The 24373-nt window shown below is 40.2% G+C and overlaps 1 protein-coding gene across 1 annotated transcript; it reads right to left on the bottom strand.

The window, feature by feature from the left end:
- Positions 1 to 1124: 1124 nt before the first annotated feature.
- On the bottom strand, positions 1125 to 22799 carry SLC19A2 (solute carrier family 19 member 2). Its single transcript, XM_058540110.1, has 6 exons — positions 22453 to 22799; positions 14999 to 15601; positions 7190 to 7412; positions 5838 to 6030; positions 5322 to 5463; positions 1125 to 3372 (listed from the first exon to the last, which is right to left on the bottom strand). Exons 1-6 carry the CDS (start codon positions 22648 to 22650, stop codon positions 3244 to 3246), a joined length of 1488 nt encoding a protein of 495 aa, XP_058396093.1. The 5' UTR covers positions 22651 to 22799; the 3' UTR covers positions 1125 to 3243.
- Between the last annotated feature and the right edge of the window lie 1574 nt (positions 22800 to 24373).

The raw sequence follows: 24373 nt of genomic DNA, 5'->3' as shown, positions 1-24373 counted from the left end.
TTACTCAATGAAAAAAATAGAGGAATTAGTACTCCTACAAGATCCTTTTCCAGAATCAAAGGAGACGTTCACAAATGCCTTTTCCAAACTAAAACATATTAAACAAATGTAAGGTATTAATTATAAGGAGGATGCCATAATAAGTAAAAGAAATAGATATCCAATTTTTATCATTTGAGCACAATGCCTTGAATAAAGTGTCCAGTGGTCTAGGGATCACTGACAGGCATTTTAATCTTAATGTTTTAAGTTGATGTACTTTTGAAAAAATAATGGGTAGCTCAATATTGAGTCCATTACATATCATTTATATAATTCAATATTCATATGGCACTAGGATGTGTTTTGCAACAAAAGTCAAAAATAAGACATGGTCCTTGCTCAGAAGGCTTACAATCTGAAAGTCATTAAGATGCAGGGGATATAACTATACGGACAGAAAATTTTATCTTTAAAAATTTTGTTTTGCATGAAAAATTTCGAAGTCTTTGGTGATAATCAATGAAATGCCTTAATGAAGCAGGTTTTGGAATGGGATATTAAAGGGAAGATACTCATTTAGATACTATGAGAAAGACCGATTTGATTTCTGGGATACAATGAACAAATGATTCTCAACTGATGGCAAAAAGATGCTGCCCTGGGTATCAGAATATTTTGGGCTAGAACAAAGAGGCTATGAAGTTTCAAAACAGGATGGTACCTTCTGCCCTTGATTTGATTTAACTTCCTTAAATATTTTTAAAATTCAGTTAACATTGAAGGGAATGTGGGTTTTTTTGGTTTTTAAAAGGGTGAACAATTTAAAAAGAGAGATGAGAGGTACCAAGATGAAGATCAGGACAATAAACAGGGGTGCTAGATTGCTAGTAATGTGGTGCTGGAAAAAATTGGGAAACAACAGAAATAAGGGTAAAGAGTCAAAGGAAAAGATCACAAAGCAATGAAAGAATTAACAGGATGACAAGGTTAATTAGTAAGGTCAGGTGAGGGGAAGGCTTAATATGAAATTTGTCCTAGGAGTAATTATTAAAAGATTTAAAAAGGTAAACCAAAGCTCCTACTGAAGCAAAAGATAAATTTAAAATAATTTTGATTAAAAAAGGAAAATATACTGTAAAATATTTATTTAATAAAAATAATTTTATAATCTATACAGAATTGAATAAAAAGTACAAATTATTTCCATACTTCTTTGCAAAACTGCATACAACTTATAAATTGGGTTTAGTATTCTACAAATATGACCACATACCAAATTGTGAACTTATTATTGTCTTAAGTAAAGGCTCTGGTTGTGTGCCACAGTCTTCGAATTAAATTCCAGGGAAATATTACTTTGGTAATGTGAACAATTTGTACCACTATCCATTTTATTTAAAAAAATTAAATAAAATACTTCAAACACCACTTTTCTACTTGTTTCTGAGTGAACAATTCCCTATGTAGCAAAAAAAAAAAGGCAAAATATAAAATTAGAGGCTGCTACTTTTATGACATCACTGCCCCTTCCCTTCCTTAGCTAGTGTTCTTTTCCTCTCTCTTAATCTGAAAGGAAGGCGAATGGAAAATGACCTATTCTTATCCTGATTCATTTACTTCTACAATTCCTGCTTACACCAAAGAAATATGTCAATTTTGCAGTCTTGACACTATTATTCACACTGTTTAGCTGTGTCATTCTAAAAAAGTTAACACCCAGTTGAAAGCAGCTACCTAGATTCTTTTCAAGATAAGGCAACAAAGCTGGCTTTAAAATCGTTTTCATGTCTCACATATTCTAGCAGCCACTTGGTAGGCTGATTTCAGGATTAAATGTATACACAATAATATTTTTTCAAGTAACTTGGAAATGGAATCGTTAACAATTCTTATTTTAAGCAAATATTCAAGATGATCCACCCTTAGAAACAAAGGCAGATTTAATGTACAAAATGCAGGAATCAAGTCTATCCTAGTTCCTGTCCCATTATTAATCAGTGAAATAATTAAAGAGGCTCAGTTTGTGAAAAAGGCTTTGGAATAATCCAACTCCTGATGACATTTTTATCTTGGACAACAAGAACGAATAATATAAAAGCTATACATGGGGATGAAGTTATTTAAAAAAAAGAGTTTTTCATTTAATTTTGGAAATAAAAGGGAATGCAAATACAAAATGGGCTGGTTCTGTCTTTAGCCCATATACTAACTTTTCATCATGGAATAAATAGTCCTTCATACTGAAGAATAGAAGACAAGGAAACCTATCTTAAATTTTCTGATTAGGTCTCTTCATTTAGATTATTAGTAGGCTTCAAAACTTGCCTTATTTTCTAACTAGATGAGCTTCTCTGGGAAGCATATGAATAATGCAAAAATGTACTTCTAAAGAAAATCTACACAAACACATAATTGTCAAGATAGGAACTGAGAACATTCATACAATGAATTTTTAAAAAATAACTTATTAGAAATGACACACACTCCTTATAGGACAGAACACCAAACCAGAGCAAATATAGCCAGTGATAGGAACAACTTTCATGTGTAGAAACACAAATGCACATGAGTAACAGAGAAATAAGAATTAAGTTGGGCCAACCCGGTGGCGTAGTGGTTAAGTTCGTGCGCTCCGCTGCGGTGGCCCAGGGTTCGCATGCCGGGTGTGGACCTACACACCGCTCATCAAGCCATGCTGTGGCGGCGTCCCACATACAAAGTAGAGGAAGACTGACACAGATGTTAGCTCAGGGCCAATCTTCCTCAAGCAAAAAGAGGAAGATTGGCAACAGGTGGTAGCTCAGGGCCACTCTTCCTCACCAAAAAAAAAACCCAATATATTTCTATCCTGACTTGTGACCCCTGTGAAGCCTTGGTCCCACCAGGCCAAGCTTCTGGCTAAGCAGATAGAGAATTGTCTGACCTATGAAACATCAAACTCACTTGTTCTCATATATATAACACCATGTACTGCTTGATTGCTCATGATTACTTGTTTTTCAAAATCAAGTTCATCTCTGAATCAGAAAAACGTTAGACTTAAATTAGCTCTCATAAATTACCCACAAAATAAACTTCACTTCCGGTTCCTCTGAACCATATTATGTTACTCCAGGAACATAAGATATAGTCAAGTGGCTGCTTTGAAGCCATGAAATGCACATTCATAAATATATGTCTACATCTGAAAAAAATTAAATACATCCAGGCACAGTTGCTGTGCAGAGTTCTTGCTATAAGAAGCAGCTCATCAGCAGTATATTATGAAGTGGTTACTTGAGAACTTGATTCTGGATCTTCCTGCTTTCTATATTTCTTCATAATACTGACTGCACCATTAGCCAGGAAAACCACAGCGATGAGTGCAAAATAACCAGCGTAGATCAGGAACTAAAGGTGGGGAAAGTAGCAAGTCACAGAATTATCAATTAGAAGATGAGCTATTTTCTTAGGTAAATGTGAACATATACTATAATTAAAGATATATTTTCTCCATAAAACTTCAAAAAACATTGTGTGCTTACACTGTGTGCCAGGCACTGAAGATACAAAGAGGCAGCAGTTGTGGTGGTACTGAAGCCTGACTCTGAATCCTGACTACCTCCCTTACTAGCTGTGTGACCTTGATTGAGATACTTAATCTCTGAGCTTTGACTTCATTTACATATTTCCTACTTTACAGGGTTGTTGGGAAGGGACAAGATCATGTATGTAAATATTTATTAGCACAATGCTAATGCTGTTAATACTACTGTTTTTATTTTTGTTGCTGTCAGTTATACCTGAATCTTGATCTCTGCCCTCAAGCTGATAGGTGGGTATGACTAACAGGCCAAGTTCTGAAGATCAAGAACTTCTATTCTTCCCCAGAAGAGGGCAGTAGAAGGTCAACTATATACCATCACAGGATTATTTTTTCTGAGAATCTTCTCTAAATCAGTTTTTAATGTGACTATATAGATGATCAACATCTTCATCATCATCTTCTTCTTAAAACTTACTAAATACTTATAAGCTAGCTCATGGGTGCAATACAAGTGTCACTCTAAGTCTTTGAGCCCGGTTCTTTCAAATTTGGATACATTTTCCTGTAGGAAACCTGTTAATTAATCACAGCAATTAGAGTTTCAGTACAGCCCACAAAATTCTATTATTCCATAAGTTTAAACCCACCATTTCTATAGCAAGATAACAGGCACTTAGTTTCTCTCCTACCCTCCATCCCAAATGTAAGCACCTAATCCTTGAGAGGTCTTCTCGAGGTTTTTATTGCTGGTAGTAATTGGGAAACATGCAGAAAGATTACTAGTAAGCTCCCACTCCTCTGCTCTCCCCACTGTGCCCCTTTTAGAGGCAGCATGATGCAGTGGGAGATGTGGAGGCTTTAGAGTTGGATGCTGCTTTAAAGCCTAGCTCTGCCACATTATTGTTGTCTGTGTGACCGTAAACAACACTTAACATTACTTAACATCTCTCAAACTAATTTTCTCAATGTCTAACCCGGACAACAACCTTGCAAAATTCTATATAACGTACCTGCCACATAGAAAGCACTATATGCATGTTACCTATTATTATTATTTCTCTTTTAGATCTCTTCAGTAAAAACAAAGTTAATTACTGCTAACATGTTGGGTCTTCGTATTCTAAGAAAACTAATATGTAAGTATGGAGGGAATAACGGAGAAGGAATCATTTGAGCTTGGATGGGGGTGGGGTAGGCACTTCTTGATTCAATTGCCCATTTTCAAAGTACAAAGCAAGCCCTACCTACAATGCGTATGCCTCATAATGCATGAAGGCATATGCAACTATACAATTCCCGAATGAATAAAAGCATTCACATTGTCTTTGGGTGTTTGTGCAGGTGTTTCTCAATAGGTTATATGTTAAGAATCATACTGCTATTCATCAACAGCAAGTCATCACCTTGGTATTTGGGCGGGGGGTATTTTAAATAAAGAAGGGAGAAGACTTAGCTGTGAGATGAAGCAGAGCATCTAAAACATGGGATACAGCATTCCAGGAACAGAATTAAAAATGGAGGGAGATTTGGGATGAGGAAGCAGAAGAGCCTGGCCTGGAAGGAACCAATATTACCTCAGCTCCACCTGGCTGGTTAGTTACACTCAGAAATGGTCTACGGCCTCATCAAAAAGATGATGGTCCTAACATCCTCCAGGTAGAAAAGAACTAAGGGCGGGGATGACTGAAGGAAGGACCACCCGCACTTTTTATTTTGTGTCTGTCAATACTGTTGGAATCTGTTTTCGAGCATGCTCCACCTCCGCCGCCCTGATCGAGTCATAACATCTTCAGTGCCAAGTCAGAGATCTTACCTGAGTGGTAATTTCTAAGCCAAGGCCACTGGCATCTACCACAATTAGAGTGAGCAGAGTCTGCAGTGCCAGAGCAATGAAGGTGTTTACACCAAACACCAGGGCATAGCGCTCCATGCTGAGGTTTGCAGCAATCTGAAAACTTAAAAAAAAAAATAAACAAAAGAAGAATAAACAGACAAGAATTACTTCCTGGGTAGCTACAATTTTAATTTTAAATGTGAAGAGTACCCCTTCTTTCTGTTAATTCCCTTCCCAACAAAGCAAAAAGTATTTTGTTCCTAAATGATGCAAATCTCACACAAACATCTGAAAACAGCAGGAACATGTGAATGAGGAAATAAACGAACCTTGCCTAAATGCTTCCTCAGGAGAAAACCTGATAATGCACATACAACACAATGCTTTCTCCCATTTGACTCTTTTTAACTAAACAATTTAATGTGTTTGTAAAGAAACAAAAAAGTTTATCCTGTCACAACTTTTCCTAATGCTTTTTTAAATCAAAATACATACGTTGCTATAGTGATGAGTAACATGTAGATGATTCTGAAGACCACATAGGATGTGTAGCACACCCAGATGTTCCCCGCAGTGTCCATGATATACACTGTGGCAGCAATCAGGAGAGAAAACAGAGACAGCGTCATTTCTCCCCAAGTTGACCAGGATATTTTTATGTAACCAACTGCAAACACGGCAACAGCACCTACAAAACAAAAAGAGAAAAGTAATCTAGTTATTTTGCTAAACAAATACTATTTCAATAAATTAAAATTTCATCTTAGATTATTACATTTTAAAAGCTTTAAATTCATAAACAGGGTAGCTCAAGATTATGGAGGGCCTGGAGAATCAAGCAGAGAATTTTGGACTTGATGGAATGAACAATATGGAGGCGCTGAGAGATGCTGTGAGACTGAATTAGGACAGCTGGCAATCAGATGGAAAAGAGGACACAGACCCAGGGATGCTGCTAAGGAAAAAGCTCCTGAGGCTGAAGCAGAGGCAAGAGTCAAAAAGGACCACTGCTTCTAGCTTGGCCACAAGGCAGGATGGGTCATCTCTCCTCCTAACTGAGCAGCAGTTTAGCACATGACAAAGGGCATCTCTGCCCTTTGGTAAAATGATGGCAGCGATAATGATAGCTACAATGTATGGAGTGCTTTCTAAATGCCAGGGCAGTTATAAATGCTTACGGAAATCATGTAGTCTTCCAAAAACCTTATGGAGTAGGTCAACAAATTAAAAATGGACAACAGAATATAATGGTTAAGGACACAGGCTTCTGAGTTCAAATCCTGACTTTACTAACTGCCATCTATGACTCTGGGCAAGTTATTTACCTATCTGTCCACAGCTTCCTTAACTACAAAAAGGGGGTAACTGCATCTATCTCAGGAATTTTGTGAGAACTGAGTTAATATACACAAAGCCCTTAGAATGGCACTCAGCACACAGTAACACTCACAGTTGTTAGCTATTATTATATACTATTGTATATTGCTATTCAAAGTTTCACATCGAGGGGCAAAAATACCCACTAAATACAGACATAATGGAAACTCGGATAAGAAAAAATTTTTGAAAATGATTACATTATGTTTCCCCAAAGGTTATAAATTCCTTATAACTTGAATTATAACTTTATAACTTAAAACTTGAATTCTTCAAGTTTTTTAGGCATAGTCCTCTGCCACTTGAGCACTTCTAAATTTTCCTCTTAAATTATAAAATCAGATCTCAAAATAACTAAATCATCCTTTGGGGTTAATTCCAATTTGGGAGGGGAGAGATCTGATTATGGTTGACAACTAGCAGAGGACTCTCCCCCTCCCAACTAGCCTCTCCGATCCTGCATTGCTTACCCAGTAAGGTTGAAACGGCCTCCACACCACCATTATAGATAGCAGCATCGCGAGAAGGCAACACCACCTCCCACAGGCCTTGAGTGTAGTTAATGACTTGAAAATAGCCACATGTGGAGAGGGCCCACCACACAGACCAGCAGAGCAGAGGGCGCGAGGAGTAGCACATCAAGAAGTCATTCCACAGTACCCTCAGCACCAGGAGACGGTCTGGCTTGGATTCCTACACAGCAAAAGGGAAGAAAGCCCAAACATCTTGAAGGCAACGGCACAGAAAGCAATATATATATATGCACACACACACTTCTTAGAAATTACATTTTTATCCTCTGGGGAAAAAAACACATTCTCATACAATTTTTGCTTTACATGTTCTATAAACATTAGCACAGCTGTACATAATCAATCCAGCAAAGGACGTATTGTTTACAAAGTGAAGGTAGAAAGATGGTCAGAGATTGCATACTTCAGCCAAAGGGAGATGACATTCCACATCTCTCCACACAGTGGCAAGTAACATTAAGAATAAGCAACAACCCTAAGAAATCACTGTTAACCCTCTTAAATCACTGCTGAGTTGGAGTCTGTCAATGAGAACCTCCTATCCTTATAAGTGACAGATTCACTGAACAGTAATGGTTAGGGCAGATATCTTAGAAACAAACAGACCAAAATACTAGCAGCAGTTCTCTACCCAGCAGTTCTGGGTAGTAGGGTGACTAGTGATATTAATTTTCTTCCTTATACTTTTTATATTACCCAATATTTACACAAGGGAAATAAATGAAGTAATAAAGCCATTATGTTTTTAACCAAGTGAACCCAGACATTACTAAACTATGCACCATCCCAACACTGCCATGAAGTCAATACGATATTCCAGACATCCTGTGAGATTCTCTGACTCCAAGTGTATCAAAGGTCTAATCTATCAAAGTTTGCTCTAATTCCTGAGCCTTGCTCAGAACACAGGAAATTTTACTTTTGTGGGGCTAACATGGAAAAGCAAAATGAGAGAGCCCAAATGGACCCAAGGGGACTTGACCATGAAGTCGCATGTAAGAGCCGGGACATGTGACAGGAGCCATGTTACAGAGTAATAACACCAATGGCAGCAGCATGAGTCAACCTGCTCTCGTTGTCGGAGGCCACATGCCTTGCATGGCAGGAAAACCTCCGGATATAAAATGATTACTCCCTTCTGCTGTTGGCCCCTTCTTTAAATAGAACTTTTAGTAGGTATGATTAGGTGAATGCAATACCAAGTTAATGCCACTCTTTTCTCAGCTCAGTTATGCGCAGAGGGAGATTTTTCTATAGTCAAACCAACAGCTAGGAAGGAAATGCCTGAGTATAAGTTTGCTTCTCTTCTTAAGTGCTTTTGAAGGACACAATCCTGACACTAACTCTTGCTATAAAAAACAAACATTTTTCACGATGAAAGGAAGACGCTAATTATTTCCTCAGCTGTTGATATTCCATTACCTGAAACACAGTAAAAACATGGAATGAGCCTTAACCAATGGGGACAAATAAAGTCCATCTGGTTTCAAGGAAAAGAGACCAAAATATGTATATGGGAGAACTGGTGTTTGAGATAGACTTTGGGAGACAGATAAGATTTGAACAGAGAAATAATGAAGAACAAAATTCCAGGGAAAGGAAACAAGAACAAAAGCACAGTAGAAGGTGCTGTTGAGGTACATTTAAGAATCAGCAACAACCAAGTTTTCTCCAAACATAACAGGCTTATAGGACACTCTCTCCTGCTCTGGCCTGCTGTGCACTCATTTTAGTCCAAGAACAGTCATTCTTGCCTTGGCCCAGTATCCCACAGAACCCTGGTTCATAAGCCTGAAGACAGGGCATTAGCAACCTGTTAAGAGTCAGCACAGAGATCTGCCTTTGGCTACTCTTTTTCAAGGGAGATGACACTTATCTGAGGTTCAGGGGCACTGAGCTGTAAGAGGGCGGGGTACAACCACATATGGCTACACACCCTCTCCCCTCCATCCCAACTCAGACATATCCATTGGCAGGAGTCTGACTGGAGATATCCAGAGCAGAAGGTTTTGTGACGACAAATGAGGATAAAAAAGGAGGGTCAAGAGGCAGACTATGTTCTTCACATAAGTCTCTCTCGAATTCTGGCTTTAGGCTCAGGGCCAGCCTGGTGAGAAAGGCAGAATACAGCCCCACACAAACCTCCCACCAGCCACTTTCACCATTATGGTTTCATTTCTTTGGATTCTGAAGGCTATTTTGACATGAAAAGACATAGAAAGATGAGTATTACATAACAATGAGTAAAAAAAATAATAATAATAAAGTTACAAAACTACATGTAGATTATAATTTCATTCACCATAAAATGTATACTTATAAATACATACATATGTATATATGAAAAGAGATTTTAGAAAGAAGGTGACTAAAATATTAATAGTGGTAATCTTTGGGTGGTAGCAGTTCAGATGATTTTGACTTCTTTTTATCTAGTTTTCTGTATTGTTTAATTAAAAAACTAAGTATGAATCTTTCTTATAAAATCAGATTTTTTTTCCTCTTAAGATGATATATTTATTAACTATATATTGTAACAATGACTATTGAAATTAAGTAAATAAAGGCCATTTTCTCCCTAAAATTCTAGGGTAATCTCACTGGAATGAGAACCAAGCAATGTTTCATAGTTCTGCCTAATCACACCATCCCTCAGCTCAATTTTTACTTGTTTATCACAATGGGCATCTAGTTTCAGATTTCATTTAAAGAAAAGGTTCTGATCCTGTTTAAAAAAAAAAGCTTTAGAAATTATTTCTCTCCATCAAGAAAGGGGAATCTCTACTGTAGTGGATTTTAAAGTCAACTAGATCTGGGTTAGAAATTTTGACTGTGCCACTTTCCGTGTGCCTTTGGGCAAGTTACTTAATGTAAGCTTCAGATCTCTCTTCTGTAAAATGGGGATGGTGATACTTACATCATAGAGTTTCAATAAGAATTACATCAGATAATGAATCTAAGGTTCTGAGCACAGTATCTGGTACCCAGGTCAAAATAAATGGGAGCTGAGCTGATAATGAAGCAGCAGTAGAAGCAAATCTACCTACATGAAGATGAGAAAAACTCCTAAATCTTAGGCTTTTTACTATAAAATGGAAATTAATGCTTACTTCAACAGTCTACTGGAAGAACTAAATGAATATGATTCAGTATGTAGCAAGTGTTCAATAAATGCTGGTTTCCCTTATACTCTATTTATCATGACTCATTTATGCAATCAACAAGTATTTACTGAGTGTCTATACTATGTGTTTGGCAATGTTCTAGACACTGCAATACAGCAGAAACGTCCCTGTGCTCAAGAAACTTACATTTTAGTAAGGGAGAGAGAAGAAAAACACACATAAAAGAGAGCTTACAGTTGGAATAATACTATGAAGAAAATAAACAGGGTAATGGGCTAGCAAGTGACTGTGGTATGGAGAAGTAATGATTGCCAAGAGCGTTGAATGGCTTTCTGAAAAGCTGAAGTCTGAGCTGAGACCTGAGTGACATAAAGGAACTGGCCATGAAAATCAGAGTGAAGGGCACTCCTGACTGAGAGAACCTCCCGACTAAAGTTCTGAAGTGGGAATAAGCTTGATGCGTTTCAGGCCAGTGCTTTTTGGCACACAGTAGTAAGAGGTAAGGTCAAAGAGGTTAGCAAGGGGCCTGACTGTATAGGGTCTTAGAGGCCATGATGAGAATTTTGGATTTTCTTTTATATACAGTAGGAAAATATAGGAGGAAGGATAATTAGGGTTTAATGCCTAAACTGTGAAGATTCAAGTCAAGGGCTGATGATTGCAATTTAAATCACTTCTATGATATTAATTATGTATTCCTACATATACGAGAAACTGAACAGGAAAGGCAAAGTTGTTCATGTCACGCCTGGGAAGCAGAAGAAAAAAAAGATAGAGTGCCTTCAGATCAATAAGCTCATAAAATTCAAGATTCTAGAGCTAAGAAAGCTTAGTGATCACCTGGTTTAATACTCTCTACATTTAAGAGTAGCCTAACTCAGTTCAAGAATTAGTGATGGAATTAGTACCAGATTCTTGTGACACCTTTCATAAGGTCTAGAAGACCAAGAGTAACTAACTCAAAGTGAAAGATTATTTACAGCCTCACAAATAAATAACTATCTACAGTAAAAGTACAAAGCTGTTCTTGATTATTCATGTCTAATGATAAAGTATTGTATGTATTGATTATCTACTAGCAATACTCATATGAAAGCTTTACAGTGCTGCATTTAATACTTGAAATAACCGTATGAGGTAGATACATGCATGAGGTAAGTACTAAAACTGGAGTTTGAAGTTACTTCTCTTTCTTCAAAATCCACTATACCTTGCTGCTAGAAATGACATTAAGTACAAAGCAGAAACATTAATTTTGCCGCTGCCAGTGTTTTATAGAACTATAACACACATACACACAAAGTATGCTCACTAACAGTACAAGGTGTCGGTCTACAAATAAAAGTATAGCTCTATTAACAGACATTATTTATTAAGTACTAATGACATGTCAGGCCCTGTGCTAAAGAAGTGGTTTAATTTACATCATTTCTAATGGATGAGCAACTTAAAATAAAGCAGGTCTGGCTACAAGCCAAGCACAGAATGAGTCCAGTTCCCTGTTGAGAAAAGAAAATCACTGGCTTTGGTGGCAATGTCAGCACCCTTTGCCCCAAAGCAACAGACTCATTCTGAAAGGAACTCACAAATACACTAAGGTAACTTGTGGACTGGGCTGTCACTGTGACTCTTCCTTCATTTACACTTTCTACAAAATCAGAACCACTCACCTACCTACCTACTCTTCTTCACCATAATTACCAAAATTATGATTTATGGATCAACTATGGGCTTTATCAATTTAAAATGGCACTGCAATCCCAATTGCATATCCATATTCTGACCGTCCTTCAAGCTTGTCAAAGAAAAACAGCAGTATTTTGGCGTTGTACAGCTGCCAAGCAGCACTGCCTGCCCGCTAGGGTGTCAGCAGCCGCGCCAAGGATTTCACAGAACTGACCTGAATCCTAATTTTTACCACCTTGTAGCCAACATGATGGTTCTGACCATCATGCCAGGGAAAGACTTTATGCAACAAAGTATAGATCGAAGTAGATCTCATATATGCTCTTAAATTACATTTAGTATGTCTGTGCAATTCTGCATAAATTGCTAATCTCTCATCTCAATCCTCAACTCTAAAATGAGAGGAGTGATGAGATCTAAAGTTCCTTGTACTTCTAACTCTAAAATTTTATAATTTTTCAGCAAGCCAAGTACTGGCATTTTGCATATATATAAACAACAAATATCAAGTTGGTCTAGGACAGAGTTTTTTAAACAGGTTACAACTCATTAGTAGGTAATAAAAACAATTTAGTGGACAGTTATCTGCATTATAAAAAATGAACTGAGGGGCTGGCCTGGTGGCGTAGTGGTTAAGTTTGGCATGCTCTGCTTCAGCAGCCTGGGTTTGGTTCCCGGGTGTGGACCTACACCAACTCATCAGCCGTGCTGTGGCAGCGACCCACACACAAAATAGAGGAAGACTGGCCACAGATGTTAGCTAAGGGCAAATCTTCCTAAAGCAAAAAGAGGATAATATAAAAATTAAAAAAAAAAATTGAACAGAATGTGTCAAATTAAAGTATTGTGTTGTAAATTTTTGTTTCAGTTATATATAAATATACACATACCTATAAATGTACTGGTTGCTGTGTAAAATGTCTTTCTTACTATGTTTCTTATTCATGTTCAAAAGTTTAAAACTCACTGGTCTATAAAAATCTTCAGAACCATGTTAATTTTTAATATATATATGTGTATCTATGTATTATATGTACTGTATACATATTAATTTTGGCTAAAGCCATTTTAATACATTTGAAACAGGTAAAAAAGAGTCCTTATTCTTTTTTTTTTTGCAGGGGAAGATTCGCCCTGAGCTAACATCTGTGGCCAATCTTCCTCTTTTTTTCTTCCTCCCCTATCCTCAAAGCCCCAGTACCTAGTTGTGTATAGTTGTAAGTTCTTCTGGTTCCTGGACGTGAGCCACCACCACATGGCTACTGACAGACGAGTGGTGTAGTTCTGCACCCAGGAACTCAACCTGGGCCACCAAAGTGGAGCACGCAGAACTTCAACCGCTGGGCCGTCAGGGCTGGCTGGAGGGTCCTTATTCTTTTTGTTCTACTCCACAAGATCTATCAGATGATTATACTTCTTTCCCTCCTCCGTCAACCCTTTTACTCTCCAACATCACCTGACAAACTATGAGGGAATCAGCATTTCATTCCTAATTAATCCTTGGTAATATTGACTGAAGCTGCCCACAGGTGCTAGAGTGATCAAAGTGAGTTTCTTTTTTTTCTTTTGTGAGGAAGATCAGCCCTGAGCTAACATCCATGCCAATCCTCCTTTTTCTTTTGCTGAGGAAGACCGGCCCTGAGCTAACACTTATTGCCAATCCTCCTCCTTTTTTTCCCTTTTTCTCCCCAAAGCCCCAGTAGATAGTCGTATGTCATAGCTGCACATCCTTCTAGTTGCTGTATGTGGGACGTGGCCTCAGCATGGCCTGACAAGTGGTGTGTCGGTGCACGCCTGGGATCTGAACCTGGGCCGCCAGTAGCTGAGCACGTGCACTTAACCGCTAAGCCATGGGGCCAGCCCCCAAAGTGAGTTTCATGATGAGTGTCACCCAGGCTCTAAAGGGTGACACAAGCTCTTTGGGATGATAACCTAAATTTCAATGAGTAACCAGCAGTGAAGTATGTGGGTAGGCAAAGAGAGTAATTAGATGCTGAGTTAACCGAAACAAGCTGAGTTAACTCCAGGTGGAGAGCCAAAGACTTTATTCACCTTGGTTCTTTACTCTCATCCAGCCCACAAAGCTTATGGAGCTTGGTTTTATGATTAACAGAGGCTGCCTGCAAAACTGGAATGTTATTAGGCTTATTTCCAAACATGTCCCAGGAGAGCTAAGACTAATTCAGTATGGCTGGAATGAGCTTTGCTCCTCACAGCTTACAACCTGATAGAAAGACACAAAGCTTTTATAAAAAAGGGTGAGTAACTGGGAAAGGCAATTAACTTCCTGGCTAGACAGAATGTGTGGATGAATTACTTTGATGCCATACCTCTCTCTTCTAAGAAACAATTTCATAGTCAAACTTTTAATATTTATTCCATCATCAGCTTAAATTTTCCTCTTGTGATTCTCTTCCTCTGTATTATTCATTAGCACCCCACTTTGGCAAAGTATCATTTCAAAATAAATATCAGATATCACTTCCAGCACAGAAGAGGAAGATAACTTTCTATCCTTAAATACTTTGGGCTTCAACTCAGAAACTGGAAGTAGATAGTCATCATTTATTATTAGAATCATTTCATCTATTCATTTAGCAAAATTTTCTGAGTGCTTTCTTTATATACCAAGTACTGGGAACGGAAAGATGAAGAAGAGATAGCCCCTGCAATCTAAGACATCTCTGACACGAGCAATATAATGTTGTGCCAGTGTTGATCTTGGAGGTCGTTCACTCCAGGGGAAAATACATTTGTCATCCCTAATATAAACTGACCTTCTCTTGAATCAATGAATGAAGGAACCAGTAAGCCAACTCATAATAAAACCTGAATCCAAATGAATACAAGGTCTAGCAGGAGGGATTTCCTATCTGTTGTCACCACTGGTGTAGCCCCCGAGTTGCAACCACAAGACATTTAAGGCTAAACTCACCAGTTCCTCCACGGGACGCTCTTCCATATTTAGAGGGATTTTGGACTCAATGTCCTCCCACCCAGGAAGGTGGTTAGAAGCTGAGGTGTCGGTAACCATGCCGCCATTTTGTACCTTGATGCCATTCATTCCCTGGCAGGTGGAAGGAACATGGTGGAAGAAAAGGCTCTTCTGGGGCATAGGCAGAAACCAGGCCACAGCAAAGGCCACAGAAACACAGGTAAGAGAGATGACGTTCAGGCTAAACAGGGACCAGACTGCCACTGAGACAAGGATTTGCCCTAGGATAGAGCCTACTGTGAAGCCTACCAAGGTGGCACTTCGACAGTAACTTGTGACTTTCTGGTACATGCGGAGGTCTACCACACTGTAGATATAAGAGTAATAGGCAATTTCAGTGGCTGTGGCGACGCCATAGAAAAATTCCAAGAACTGAACGGCCAGCAGTCCCTGGGCATAGAGCAGCATGAACCATGTAACAATAAGGCTGAGTCCCTGCAGCAGAATAACAGGTTTATAACGGAGGTAGTCTGTGGCAAGGAACACAGGAAACAGCAGCACCAGGTAAGAGTAAGTCCATACTGGATAAATTTCATTGAAGACCTGATAGAAAAAGAAGAATAAAAATCCATTAATGATATCAAAGGACCCAGAATATTCATAACAATTTATTCTTATAAAACAACCTACCAACACCTTGAATACCTCATCCTTATTAACCAAAAAAATCTCAACAACGATTCTGATAATTGTTTGGAATATACTTCCCCATTTCCACCCCATCATCTTTTTCTTAAAATCCTCCCCATTCATCAAGGCCTCATTCAAAGCCTTCCTCACCCGGGAAGACTTTGCTGGAGCTGACAGTATTTGTATTGCAACATTCAAAGCTCTGTTGATACTGCTATGGATGTGTCAATCTCTCCAGTCACCTCATAGCAACTGGTTCTTAACCATGGTTGCACATCTCTCAAGGAACTTTAAAAAATTTGGATGCCCAGCCATAGGCATTCTTTAAAAACCTCCTGGGAGATTTTAATATGAGCCAGAGTTGAGAACCATCGCCTTACAGGTTCCTTAAGGACGGACTCAACATTTTCCCACACAACCTAACAGCCCGCATACTGTCTGGAAGATACTTGGCTTAATAAATGTTTTGGAAATAAATAAATGTTTTGGAAGCATTGTCAATTCTTACTTCTAGCCACAGGATAGGAAGCCTTGATCCTACCGTTTGATTAGGTGTCTCTGATTTTATGTTTCATTTCTTTGGGGCACAGGAATAGGTAAGGAGGGTAAATCTGTCCTACAGTCCTGACAGGATAACTGTCTGTGGATGGTAGGACTATAGGCAACTTGGATGTCCTTCATTTTGCTTGTCCGCAATATGAAAAAAATAGAAGTTTTGCTGTTTTCTTTTTTTTCTTTTTTTTTTTTTTTTTTGTGAGGAGATCAGCCCTGAGCTAACATCCGCCAATCCTCCTCTTTTTTTGCTGAGGAAGACGGCCCTGGGCTAACATCCATGCCCATCTTCCTCCACTTTATATGGGACGCCGCCATAGCATGGCTTACCAAGCAGTACTTCGGTGCGCGCCCGGGATCCGAACCAGCGAACCCCGGGCCGCCGCAGCGGAGCGCGCGCACTTAACCACTTGCGCCACCCGGCCGGCCCCTGTTTTCTTTTTAATGTATTTTTTAAATTGGGATATAGCAGAAATAATCTTTAAAATAAGCTTTAAGCCATAAAGACCCCAGCTGGAATTTCAGTTCCATCATTTGCTGCGTGATTATAGGCAAGTTTTTTTAGTTCCTTTTAGCTTTAGTCTCCATTATCAGTAAGAGGGGTAAGACCTACATCAGAAGGTTGTTTGTTGCAAGGATTAAATGAGAGAATACATGTAAATCACATATTCCACTTTATTCACAGGTGTGAAGACTTAAGGACTGAAGCTGAAACAGACTACTTGGGAGAATATGAATTAACTAAATTAATTGAACTGCCAACCCCATTCTTCCAACAACAATCACTGTACAAGACTTTTCCCTCCTCTTACATCTACTTCACTGTCTAGAAGGTCCGGGGGATGTAAGTCAGTCAGTTTTTTAAATGATCATTTCAAAGTCTGGATCAGCAGCCCCAATTTTTAAGTGCTTTCTGAAAGGTAGTCTTGGTAACAGGCTAAATACTTTGCAATGGAGCAATCTAATCCTAGACTTTGACAATCTAAGACCAACGGTAACTTTCTTTTTAACTCTCACGTGTACCTCAGTTCACCCAAGTGTAAAATGCGCTAATATTTTTAGGGTTTTAGAGGAACAATAAAGTAAACAATTATTGCAAAATCTTTTGCCAGTGCAGAGCACAACTATAAAAGTAAAACATAATCTGAAATATATTCCAGACTTGATTTCTGTTTCTGACTGGCCGAATACCAAAAGTGATTTGTCTAATAGCCTCACCTTCATTAATTTTGGTCTAATTTGTGTTTGTAAATCATTTAGCAACCTCCAACTGATCAGGAAATTTTCTTGCACCTAAGTATGTATGAAAGAATAATTAAGAACTGCAGAAATGATTCTTATTCAAAAGTGTGGAAATTTTAGCAAATGAGGAACCAAGTGCACTTGGCTAACGTAACCACAGCATAAGACGCCTCTCAGTAGAAAACCAGAGAGGAAAACAAGTCACACTGAGATGAAAGCTGGAGGAGTGAAGGCTTCCCTACAGACTTTTCACCGTTGTGTTCCACTAACAACTCCCCACTCCTTTTCGCCTATAATTTTACAGACATTCTCCTACAGTTTTGTTAAGTTTGAAACTGCCTCCTCTGTTTACTTCACATGTTTCCTCACCTTCACATTTTCCCCAACACACCACAAAGCTGTTAGCCATCATACCTCTCCTTTAAAAATACCCCTATCACTTCCTGCAATACCCCATCTTCTTTTGTTTTCCACCACACTCCTTGGGACTTGAACTGATTTCTTCACTCCAGTAATATTGTCTGTACTTAGACATGTTATAAATCTTTCGATAATAGTTGTCCCAAATGATTAACTGCCAAGTTTTCATTATATAAACCTCATCCTTTTAATCATCAATTTAAAGTGTTTATATTTAGGAGTCTAATTCTACTCCTAACACAAAACCACAGTTTAGATAAAGAAGATGAGGAAAAGTAAGATCACCAGACTTGCAATGCCAAGTAGAATCAAAAATAAAGGCAAAGGGGGTGTGGGAGTGGAGATCAGATGGACTCTCTTTAACTTATTCTAAATAAGAAATCTGACTTTTCTCCTATGAGAGAGATCAACCCAAGATGAATGTCCCTCTCACAGTATTATCAGCATTATGACAGCAAATCTTTACTGATGTACTCCACACTATGCTAATCACCATACCTACATTACCTCATTTAATACAAACAACAACCCTAAGAGGTAACTGCTTTTATCATCTCCATTTTACAAGCAAGGCAACTTGGCCTTAGAGAAAGGTTAAGGAAATTGTCCAAAGTTGTCACAGCTAGTAACTGGCAGAGGGAGGAGGTGAACCTAGATTTTCTGAATCCAACACACTAAAATGCCTCATTTCTTCAATCAGAAAACTTACTGATCATCTGCTATGGTCCAGGGTTACTTCTAGTGACTGCAGCAGCTTTTTCAACCCACCCTGAGGTGCTTTTACAGGCACTCAGGAAGGCATGAAGACTGCACCATCTCTTAGCCATTGGGTCTCCAAAAGAAGATCCTTTCTCTTTCAGTGCCTCCAAGGAGAAGCTGTTACACCAGAAAATGCTTCTTTGATGGATACTTTGAATCTTGAAGGGAAACTTCCTACACAATAATGCACAAATTACAGACTCGCATTGTCCATACCCTAGACAATACCTTCTTATCTCAGGTAAAATCTGCCATGAGGCCAAAGGGAATTGATTTTATTCTGGGGTGCCTTTCACAATTCTTTGCATCAGAGCTTCTTTGCGCTTTCTTCTGAGACACAAAAAGTCAAGGGAAAACAGTTTTAAGCTCTAATTCAGATTTGGAGTTTATTTTAGAATCAAGTTTCAATTAAATAACTAGTTAATAAGCACTTATTTGCACAGCACTGTTTTCAAGCTGTATGGAGACTACATACATACGTACATAAATAAACAAATAAAATGAAGCCTCAGTTCTCCAGGAGTTCTGAACCTAGTGGGGAATATACACACACACATTATTGATAAGAGAGATAGGAAATATAGGGTTGCTCCTTTGAGATGGACCTTGAAGGATGAGAAAGTTAGAGACTAACAGAAAGATACCAATAAATACGCATGCGAAGATTATTCCAAGCAGAGATCACATCTTCAAGTACAGACCAGTAGATGAGAGACTGTGGATATGCTGGACTTATGACTATAAGATTAATGTGGATGGGGCTTGGGCAGGTGGAAGAAGGCAAGGGGAAGAGGATGTGGTGGGAGATAAGGATGTTAAGGAGATAAGAGTCAAATTCTGTAAGGCTCTAAATATCAGACAGAATAGGTGGAGTGTTTTAAAAAAATCAAAGAAAGGTAGTGAATGTCTATCAAGCCACATGCTAAAAAAGATGAAAGGACAAAAAAATTTTTGTAGATAAAGAGCTCTATTTTATTAGAAGTTTGCCTTTCAACTATTGGAATACAAATTTTAAGCTGTTTAAACATATAAAGTGGTACCTAAACAGGTTAACGTTCTTCCTGAAATCTAAGAAAAAATCCTTCGAGAGTGGAAAGACAGAGGAAATTCTGTCCTTTTTTCCCCTCGCTGTCTCTGGACTTGGTTAATAAGAGCTCTATTTAAGATGATCCAGCTTGGCCCTTTTAAAGTCTTCTAGGGGAACATAAAAACATTACTGACCATGATGTGACACTCACTTTGCCTAAAAATCACGTAATATTTTTTATTTAACTGTCCATTGGTGAGAGAAAGCACTCAGTCAGGAAGGAGAACAAATTGTTCTACTTATCTCAGCTATTAGATATTAAAAAAATCTAGGGTTCCAGAGAGGGTGAACAGAGCCATCCTGTACACAACCAACAGAATCAGCCATGATTTCAAGGTCCCCAGACAAATGACACCCCTTTCTAGACCGCTAGATTTCTCTTCAAACCCTGCCCTCTTTCTCATCTAATTTGCAATAACAGAAATGTGCTATGTTTTTGTTACACAATCAGCAACTATTTACTGGGCCTGGCACCTCTGCTTTATTCCCATACTCCCTGAACATATTTCACTCACCCTAGAGAGCTTTCTGATAACACAGGGCACATGATGGCACATCACACAGCAACTCTCTGCCCAGGACACAGGACGTGACAAAATAGGTCTCAAAACAGATCAGCTATCAAATATCAACACTGGGAGCATGTTTCTCCCCCATGTATTTCTCTGTCAGGCAAGATACACAAACTGCACAGATCACACGGCAGTTCACATGAAACTTTAATTGTGAGCAGCTCACAAGCAGTATCATTTCTGCTTCAGTGACTACACTTCAGATTCAGTGGCTGTTCTGGGTCTCCCGGATCATTCTCTCGTATTTACTGCAGTAATTTCCTTGTTGTAAAATCATTTTGGGGCCGGCCCCGTGTCGTAGCCGTTAAGTGCGCATGCTCTGCTGCTGGCAGCCCGGGTTCGGATCCTGGGCGTGCACCGATGCACCGCTTGCCAGGCCGTGCTGTGGCAGCGTCCCATATAGAGTGGAGGAAGATGGGTACAGATGTTAGCCCAGGGCCAGTCTTCCTCAGCAAAAAGAGGAGGTTTGGCATGCATGTTAGCTTAAGGCCGATCTTGCTCACAAAAAAAAAAAAAAAAATAGAAAAATCATTTTGTTCACAAGAGATGGCCCTTTCTACCTTACAATTGTTTTTAACCAATATTAAAATTCAAATAGGTAATGAATAACTGTTACAGTCCTTTGTGGAGTGGTCCATAAGACTGAGAAAGGGAAGATCTGACCTTGGGTAAAAGACAGTGATACTTGCTAGACCTGAGACAAAATGAGAAACTCAAATGAAACCCTCAATCCAGGATTGTACACCAGTTTTCAACTCCCTGTTAAGTGCCCTTGAAAATGGAGGAGCAATGCAACAACAAACTGGACTATGAGTAATTGCATCCTGCTCTGACCTGTTATTCAGGGATACTGAGTTGCTACTCAAAAGAGGTGACTACTAAGCACAGTGAGACAAGGAGGTTTAAATGGGAGGAGTATTTCACAGCAACTGGGGCAGGAAGGCAGGGTGGGATGAAAAGGAGGCATAGGAAAAAAGGAACAGCTAACAAGCACCCACTCAGCTTTCACCCTTTGTAGTGTTCCAGAAAGGAATACCAGACCTCAGTTTTCATGCCTTGTAGTTTTCAAGAGAGGGGATGTTGAATCTGCTTTATTTTGTTTTTGTGGTAGCACCTTGAGTTTAATTCCTTTTTCAGTGAATATAATGTCTTTCTTCTTAAAAAAACAAGTGTTGCGACTTACCATACACTTTAAGAGTTAAACACATTTTTAAAGTACACAATGCACATGTGAAGTACTTTACTAGGGAAAATCAGTCAGCAAGAAAATCTTGATCATGGACTACGTGCTTTCAATTACTGGAGCATCACAGCGGAACAGAAGCTTTCCAAGATCTCACAATGTAGTTGAGAAGTAAAACTAACATCTGTGAAGCAACAATTCACAATGCAAGAAAAACTATAATTAAGCAATATATCACAATTATCTGATACCATCTAAGAATCTGCTTTTATCCCAGGAGGAGGGGCTTAAGGGGAGGCAGCCTATCCTTGTTCACAGCCTCACCTAGTTAAAAATCAAGACAAATCAAGATGATAGATCTTTGTTATTCTGTACTGTCCTTATTTGAGCACCTCTGTCTGTGAAAGATAAACTAAGTAAGGTATGGGAAGGAAGAGGATGCGGCAGGTGGAGGGAATATCCTTTCAGAAAGCAGGGATTACTCACATCTGGTGAGTAATCACCAGTCAACAAATATTTACTAAATCTTTACCATGTCCAAAGTACATTTGCCGTTTTCACTTTTTAACCATATCTCCCCCCCGCCCCCCAGCGGGAACAGCTGGACCAGTCTGAGCAGAGCGGGGCTAAGCTACATTACTGCATCACCAGCACATCGCCTGAAACACACATGCACTGGGGCTCCCGCCCCTTCACAGAAGACATGCCCTATAAACCCAACGGACCACAGAAAAAGAGCACAAATTGACGCCGCGCCCAGCACGGAGCCGCCTGCCCGGCGGAAGAGTCAGCAATCGCTGCCCAGAACGGCTCCCGCGGCTCGAGCACCTTTCTCACTCCTCGACCTTTCCTCGACCGCATCCCTCCCGGCCGCACGCTTTCCGCCCGCTCCGCACACCCCGGCCACCCGCCCGCCCACCCGCCGCTCCGCCGCGCCCGCCGGGCGTACCTCCCTCTTGGTCAGGTTCTTGTCGGGCCCCAGCAGGTAGGGGGTCAGGAAGGGCTCGGACGGCCTGAGGCTGGCGAAGAAGCCGTAAGCGCAGAGCAGCGCGGTGGGCAAGAACCAGCACTCGCGAGGGACCCGAGCCGCGCGCAGCAGCATGGTGGCCGCCGCCGCCCGCCGGGACACCGGGCCGGGCGCATCCATCCGGAGCGCGAGGAGCGGGGACCCAGCCCGGCCCCTTCCTTCTCCTTTTCCTGCTCTGCCAACTGGAGAGAGGTTCAAGCGCTGCCCTTGCGCGGGCGCCTCCTTTCGGTGGGGCCCGGCCGTTCCGGGCTCGCCGCCGCCTCGGGCCGCCACGCTCCCGGCCTTCCCCTGCGCCGGCGCCTCCCGCGTGCCGCCCGCCGAGCGGCAGAAAACGAGACAGGCCCTGAGGCCCACCCTCCGCCGCCGCCTCCGGGCTAAGAGCCAATCACAGCGGACGCCGGGAAGGTGGCTTCTCTCCCATTGGTCGGTGGGTAACAAGATGCGAACTGGAGGCGGCGGCACGCCAGGCCGCTGACGTCCGTGGCCTCAGGCGCGGGGGACGTGAAGGACTCCAGTCCGGCCGCTGTGCTGGTCGCGGCGGCGTGCGCTGGTCAGGCGGAGAGCTGTCGGCCCACGCTCGCACTGGGCTCGGTCATCCTCTATGCTACCGCTGACCTGGCAGGAGTGCTCCATGTGGGCCTAATCCCCACCGAGAGGAACGTGCTGCTCCACTGTCACCCTCTCATTCTTAATCACCATCCCTTTGGATGTCCTTTCAGATTTCCTTCCCGAGAGACTTAGTGGCCAATGCTAAGATTTAACCTTGAGACGGGGGAATGCGAAACCTTGCCTCCAGCAGCTTTCATGTTTTAAATTGTACTCAAGCTGCCAAAGAAAGACACTAGAAGCCCCGGCTCTAAGCGCTCGAGGCGGTTTACCAACAGGCTGAACTGAAGTACATCAAATATTGTGAGAAGGATGAACGAGTTAGTCACGTAACAGAAGGGCCGTCATGGAGTCCTAATTAAAGGGTTTTAGATTTATTTCTTTACTTTTTGCAAGCGGGATACAAAGAGAACAAACACATAACTATGATATAGCCTGTGTTTAAAAGGAAAGTGGGAAATCCCGAGTCGTTAAAGCAATCACGAAATATCATCGATCTTCATTAAAAGAAAAAAAAAAAACAAAAAACAAAAAAAGAGGTCTTGGCATAGTTTTCAAGGGCAAAGCATGACAAGAATTCCCAGTGCTTTCTTTCATCTCTGCTTATAAGCCTTTTTCTGCCTGACTCACAGCGTGACTCTATCCCAATCCTTCCACTGCAGACCAAGCTGCACCATTTAAAGCAATTTTCCCTGTGCAGTATGTGCAGAGTAATAGATCCCGCCAGAAGCTCACAGAAAATATTTTTGAACTCTCTATTTTGCTTTAATGTGTTACGACCTATCTAGCTCAATTTTCCTCCTGTGTCTGCAAATGACACTTTTTGCAAAAGAGATACCTTTTGCAGTCAGCCAAAAAAATGAGTCTACCACATGGAACAGCATATTAGTAAAGGGAAAGAAGGAAGATTTATTTCTAAGGCTGCACAAGTGAATGCACCAAAATATGTGAGTTGACTAATCTCTGAAGAAATGCAATTGTTGGTATTTACATCTATCAGTGGGTCTCAAAGTGTGATCCCGGAAGCTCTAGGGGTCCTTAGGACCTTTTCAGAGTTCCACAAGGTCACACTACTTTCATAATAACACTGACTTCATTTCCTTTTTCACTCTAGAAACTACATGATGTGTGATGACATCATCACTCTAAAGGCTAAGAGAACATGCTTGCATATTTTTGTTTAAAAAACTTTCCAGATTTAATTTCAAAAATATGGCAACTATCAATAAGTATAACC

Source organism: Diceros bicornis, chromosome 4 (assembly GCF_020826845.1).
Source record: "Diceros bicornis minor isolate mBicDic1 chromosome 4, mDicBic1.mat.cur, whole genome shotgun sequence".
Classification (NCBI taxonomy): Eukaryota; Metazoa; Chordata; class Mammalia; order Perissodactyla; family Rhinocerotidae; genus Diceros; species Diceros bicornis.
This window is presented reverse-complemented; position numbering and strand designations above follow the sequence as displayed.

Coding starts and splice junctions, on each gene's coding strand:
- SLC19A2 (XM_058540110.1), bottom strand. CDS start 22,650: ATGGATGCGCCCGGCCCGGTGTCCCGGCGGGCGGCGGCGGCCACCATG. Junction 6,031..7,189: donor GGCCGTTTCAACCTTACTGG/GTAAGCAATGCA, acceptor TTTGTTTTGTAG/GTGCTGTTGCCGTGTTTGCA. Junction 3,373..5,321: donor GCTTAGAAATTACCACTCAG/GTAAGATCTCTG, acceptor CCCCACCTTTAG/TTCCTGATCTACGCTGGTTA.